Source organism: Ochotona princeps, chromosome 15 (assembly GCF_030435755.1).
Source record: "Ochotona princeps isolate mOchPri1 chromosome 15, mOchPri1.hap1, whole genome shotgun sequence".
NCBI classification, from domain to species: Eukaryota; Metazoa; Chordata; class Mammalia; order Lagomorpha; family Ochotonidae; genus Ochotona; species Ochotona princeps.
Window position 1 is genome coordinate 53,724,456 of NC_080846.1, and position 6,000 is coordinate 53,730,455.

At 45.1% G+C, this 6,000-nt stretch overlaps 1 protein-coding gene across 4 annotated transcripts in view; it reads left to right on the forward strand.

The window, feature by feature from the left end:
- Positions 1-4,621, forward strand: part of RACGAP1 (Rac GTPase activating protein 1) — a 34,785-nt gene extending 30,164 nt beyond the window's left edge. For all 4 annotated transcript variants that reach the window (XM_004598977.4, XM_058673541.1, XM_058673539.1 and 1 more), the window contains exons 13-17: positions 580-685; positions 811-943; positions 1,034-1,169; positions 2,842-2,950; positions 3,802-4,621. In XM_004598977.4, the coding sequence (XP_004599034.2) occupies positions 580-685; positions 811-943; positions 1,034-1,169; positions 2,842-2,950; positions 3,802-3,877 (560 nt within the window). In that variant the 3' untranslated portion in view covers positions 3,878-4,621. The remainder of the gene's footprint in view (positions 1-579; positions 686-810; positions 944-1,033; positions 1,170-2,841; positions 2,951-3,801) is intronic.
- Positions 4,622-6,000: the final 1,379 nt, after the last annotated feature.

Here is a 6,000-nt window from a genome sequence, read left to right on the forward strand (position 1 = left end):
TGGAAGCTGGGAACACAATCCAGTTCTCACAAGTGGATGTCCAGGACACAGAACTCCAGGGAGTTCACTATCAGCAAGTTGAAATCTGAGCAGAACTGGGACTCAAGCCTAGGCACTTCGAGAGGAAATTCAGGCATTCCAAGTGGCATCTTAACCTATGTAACCTATGTTCCGCTTTCCACCAAGTCCTTTAATAGGATGAACATTCTTTGAGGCAAGGCCTTCATCTACTTTATTATGAACCCCTTGAACAGTGCCTGGCCCACAGTAGACCCTTACATGTTTCATGAAGGAACACTTCTTGATAATTGTAGCTCTGGTGTCTGTCTCCCAAGCACATGGGTTGCCAGCTGCTTTCCCTAACAGCAAGGGCCTATTTTTTAAAAAGTTCTGACTCCTACTATTGAGCTGTTGGTCAGTATCCTGCTTGTTAATGAAAGTCGAGTGTGATGCAGTCATGAACCTCATCAGAAGTTTCAGAGGCATAGTGTATCAAGGGGAGTTTGTGGTCAATACCTTGGAAGCCTGCTGTCAAAGGAAAGAGGTCTAGGCCTCTTAGTGCTTTCTGTTCATTTACAGAAATCACGGACGAGGACAACAGCATAGCTGCTATGTACCAAGCTGTCGGTGAGCTGCCCCAGGCCAACAGGGACACACTAGCTTTCCTCATGATCCACTTGCAGAGGTGAGCACAGCAGAAACTTGTTCCAGGAGGCAGGGAGTTTCCCAAGGGGAACATAGTGTGAGTTGGGTCTTTGGTCTGCATTTAAGTATAAGAGAAAGTCTTCTAATTTAAACTCTTTTGCTTAGAGTGGCTCAGAGTCCAAACACTAAAATGGATGTTGCCAATCTGGCTAAAGTCTTTGGTCCTACAATTGTTGCCCATGCTGTGCCCAATCCAGACCCAGTAACAATGTTACAAGACATCAAGCGGCAGCCCAAGGTAAGAGTTCCTATATGCCCATGCATGAGAAAATGATGAGAAGTAAGCTCTGAACCTTGGAAGTTGGCTGATCTGTGTGGTGGCTTCTAGGTAGTAGAGCGCCTGCTTTCACTGCCCGTGGAGTATTGGAGTCAGTTCATGATGGTGGAACAGGAGAACATTGACCCCCTACACGTCATCGAAAACTCCAATGCCTTTTCAACACCACAGACGCCGGATGTGAAAGGTGAGGCCCAAGCTGTGCTGCTCCGAACACCTAACTCCCTCTGAGTGGTCATGTGCCTCTTTCCTGCCACTGCCAGAGATGTCTGAAATTTATAGTCTTCAACAAGAATTAGATTTACTTTGAAAATTTTAGCATTAAAGGTAAAATCTGTAGTTTTGCCATCCTAACGTATGTATATATACATATATATCTTTTCACTTTTCCATGTACTCTTCTATGTATGAAGGTATGTATGTCTGTACTCATGGACATACTAGTTTATAGGTAATTTGTTCTTAATATATTGAGAATTTTTGTTTTCTCTGTAATCTTACCTTTATGGTTGTCACCTTTAATTTGCTTAGGTATTCAGTTAGGTATTAACATTTTTTATGAAGAGTCCTGTATGATATTGTGTGTACATGAGAGTATGTAAATAGTTGTCCTTCGGGATCTACTGGGGGTTTGTTCTCAGCCCCCGCTGCTGCCACAGCAGACACCAAGCTCCGTGGGTGCTCATATCCCCTGTGAAAGTGTAAAATGGCATGGCCTTTGCATATAACCTGCCCGTATCCTCGCATGTACTTTAAGTTATCCATTGCTTATGATGCTTAGTGCAATGTAAATGCTATGTAAGTATTTGCTACACTATATTATCTAGGAAAAATAGTACACGTGTTAGGACCCAAAAGAAGCTCCTGGCTCCTGGTTTCTGGCTTTGGATCAGTTCAGCTCTAGCCATTGCAGCAAGATGGGGTGTGAAACCAGCAGATGGAAGATCTTTGTCTCTCCGTAAATCTGCCTTTCCAATAAAAATAAATAAAAATAAATGATTTCTTTATTTGAATGCCAGCATGACAGAGAGAGACAGATCTTCCATCTACTGGTTCACTCCCCAGTGGCTGCAACAGCCAGGGCTGGGCCATGCCACAGCCAGGAGCCCGCGAGCCCCACAGTGGAGTGGCAGGTGTCCCAGCACACGGGCCATCCTCTGCTGGCTTGCAGGTGCGTCAGCATGGAGCTGCCAGAACTTGGACTGGCATTGCAGGCAGTGGCTCAACTCACTGCGTCACGGTCCTGGCACCCCTGAGTAGTTATTTTATAATATAGATGAACTTTCTGAAGATTCCACATATGCATAGAGTTCAGTTTTTTTTCTGCAACAAGATCAACTTGCAGTTCCACTTTTCATGAGATTTTTGAGGTGCCCTAATAATAAATTCTCAAAAGCACAAATCACTAACCTAAAGGACCTAAATATTTTATTGTTTCTGAATCTTTTGCCAGTTTGATTTCTTAAAGGCTTCTGTTAATTTATATCGCCACCAATAATCTTGTATGAATAGGGTGGTTTTATTCTGACCTTGCTGACATTGGATACCTGTTCTTTCATCATTGAAATTTCTTTTTTAAGTGAGCATTTTGTTTCTTCTGTTATAGGTAATTGAATGTTCAGATGGGTAGGTTTATGAAGTTTGGAGTTTGAAAATGGCCTAAATCAGCAAGTGAATGTCATATTGAGTGGTTGCTTGCGTAGTTTAAAAGCCGTACTAGCAAGTTACAAAATAATAACAGAAATGATCCCTGGAGTTTTGCACTTGAGTGCTTCAAAGGATCATCAGCCTAAAACTGGCCATTGGGGGCCACTGTGTGTGCAGTGGTTGGTTTGCTCATGTCTGCCCTCTGGTTTTAGTGAGTTTGCTGGGCCCTATGACTACTCCTGAACATCAGCTGCTCAAGACCCCCTCGTCCAGCTCCCTGTCACAGAGAGTGCGTTCCACCATCTCCAGGAACACCCCAAGGTAGGCGTTTTCAGGGGACAAACAGTGACTGCTTCCTTATGCTCCCTTCCTGTCAGACTGAGGCATCTTGAGACAAACATTGACTTTGATCTCAGCTGGCAACTAGGCTGTAAGAGGAAACATGAAGTTGTAAGAAATCCTCTTCTTGAAAACCGTTAGGCAAGAGGTGGAGAGAGACCCAAGCAGAGACAGAACTCCCACCACACCTGCAGGGACCTGAGCTGGAGCTGGGAACTCAGGGCAGGTCTTCTGTGTGGGTGTAAGGAACCCACTTCTCTGAACTGTCGCCGCTGCTTCCAGAGCTCGTAGCGTATCCGGAAGTAGAGTCAGGAGCCAGGGCTGGGAGTTGAACCCTGGTTCTCTGAGGCCACTAGGCTATATGCCTGCTCTATGCTGCTTGCTTTAGAAAGGCTCTTAAGGCCTTTACTCTCTTGTTACTGGCAGCAGGCATACCTCACAAAAGAGCTGTTTAGGTTTTCACTTTTATTTGTTTTTATTGAAAAGAGATTTACAGAGAGGAGAGGCAGAAAGATCTTTCATCCACTGGTTCAATCCCCAGATGACCGCAGCAGCTGGAGCCGAGCTGATCCAAAGCCAGGAGCCTGGAGCCTCTTCCAGATCTCCCATGTGGGTGCAGGGTCCCAAGGCTTTGGGCCATCCTCGACTGCTTTCCCAGGCCACAAGCAGGGAGCTGGATGGGAAGCAAGCAGCCAGATACAAACCAGCACCCATGTGGATGCCAGTGCATGCAGATGGAGGATTAGCCAGTTGAACGCTGCACCCACCCCCAATATGACTGTTTAATCACTGTATTTTATATAAATATTTTCTTTCTTTCTTTTTGTTTTTAGATTTGGTAGCAAAAGCAAATCTGCCACCAACCTAGGACAACAAGGGAACTTTTTTGCTTCACCAATGCTCAAGTGAAGTCGGGTCGGCTGCCACTTGCCAGTATCTACTGACTGCGAGGGTTGGCACACCTGTACTCTCCGTGCTGCAGCCCCTTATACTCATTACTACTTTTAGCATTCTCCAGGCTTTTAATCAAGTTTAATTGTGCATAAGGGTTTTATTGAAACTATATATATCTCCCTCTCCTCCTCAAGTAACGTAATATCAGCACCTTGTGCTAGCTGTGGCGAGTCCTTAGGTTGGAGATCTTTGCGAGATTAAAAGAGGTGGTGTAGAATTCACTGTCATTCTTTTTGGGATGGAAGACATCCTTTTGGCTCAGAGTCAAATGTTGCTTGTGGAATGACCTTTCTCTTCTGTCACGTGGGACTTGCTTCCCTGAGTCAGTGACAAATCCCTTCATCTTTGATAGAGCTAACTCGTCTCTGGTGGGGAAAAGTTCCAGGATTAAGCATGGCTGCTCAGAACTCGGGAGCTCCTCCCTGTCCGTGTTATGAATTGAACTGGACAGTGGAACTTGCCTAAAAAGGGGATAGGTTGAGGATGGAACTTGAGTTGGTGGGAGGAAGCTTAGCTTTAAATTGGATTAGGTTCTCATAAGCATGAAGTGACACAGCCTTTTAAATGTTACATTACAGCCTCTGTTTATGTCTCATGATGGACCCTCTTCTGGCCTTGGGTTCAGCTGGGGTCAAAGGCAGTTCTAAGGTTAAACCCATTCTGATGCTTGACCCACTCCCCTTCTCTTCCCACCCTGCCATTCCCCCTGCCCTTCCCCCTGCTTGACCCGCCTGCCCTCCTCTTCCCCACCCTGCCCTGCAGTGTGAAGGCACCTTCTTTGGTTGAACCCTAGTTCTAACATTCGATATATTGTCTGGCATCCTAGCTAACAATTAAGGGTAGGCTGTGGGGGGAAATTGTCAATAATTCATGTGGCAAGAAGAGCCACAGTTATTTTGTGTTTGCACTTTAGATACTAAAACTTTCCCATGAAACTTAGCCCCAGCTAGATAAATGTGAGCTTTTTCTTCTATTACAGTGATTTCTCAATGTCTGTAAAAATGGGTTTCTTCTATAGAATGAATCTGGATCATATTCCCCCTTGTCTGTAAAACGCATATTTGGAAAAAGAGTAAATAGCTTTTTCAAAGTGAACATGAGTCTGGTTGTAGTCTTCCCTTAAAGCATCTTGTCTGTTCTCATCTCCGTTTCCCTCGGTGGACGCAGTCCAGTACTCCCATCCCTGGTTGGTTTCTTCCTTATTTTAGTCTCTTTCTTTGTCCAGAGTAGAGTCCTAGATTTGTCCTGTGACTATTTTCCCCTTGTTTGAAGAAAATACTTTAAACAAAAAGCAAAACTTTAAAGCAAGTCTTTAGGGACCAGAGTGGTGCAGATTAAAAAGAAAAACCGCCGCTGGCTGGCTGCCTGGGACATCCTTCACTGCTGGAAGTGACTCTGGAGTGAGCTGGGATGATTAACTCCGGGCACCTGCACTTGCGGCTCTGAAGCTGGTGAACAGAATGTATCTGAGATTGAAGGTAAACAGTTGCAGGCTTAATATGGAACTGTGGAGAGAGGAGGCAACCTACTGGCTTTTTTCCCAGGAGGGTACAGCTCTCACAGCGGGACCGTTGGCCTCAGCCAGTTGACAGGGGGTGGGTCCCATTTCCTGTGCTCCCCACCCCCATGCCTGCTAGGCTGCTGCTTTTTTTTATAAGCTTGTCCTGAATGCTGCTGCTTTTTCTTATGTTTTTGCAAGCCTGGTGTTGGCCCAGCTCCATATTTGCTGTTCCGTAGTATCCCCCAAGGTCCATTTGAAGTCACTAATGTAGAAGAAGTAAATGGATTGTGTAGCGTTAGTGAAGGCGAGACAACCCTGTGTGGAAACTGATGGCCCATTAGCGCAAAAGGAGATGTTCCTGTGTGTCAGATGTTGGCAGCTAGTTGCTCAGTTCTGGGGCTCGGTCAAGAGACGTTGGCTGTGAAAATAGTTCTGGTATTAGCAAAGGGAAATATGTACCCACCTTCAACTTTTTATTTTTAAAGATTTATTTATTTTTATTACAAAGTCAGATATACAGAGAGGAGAGACAGAGAGGAAGATCTTCCATCCGATGATTCACTCCCCAAGTGAGCCG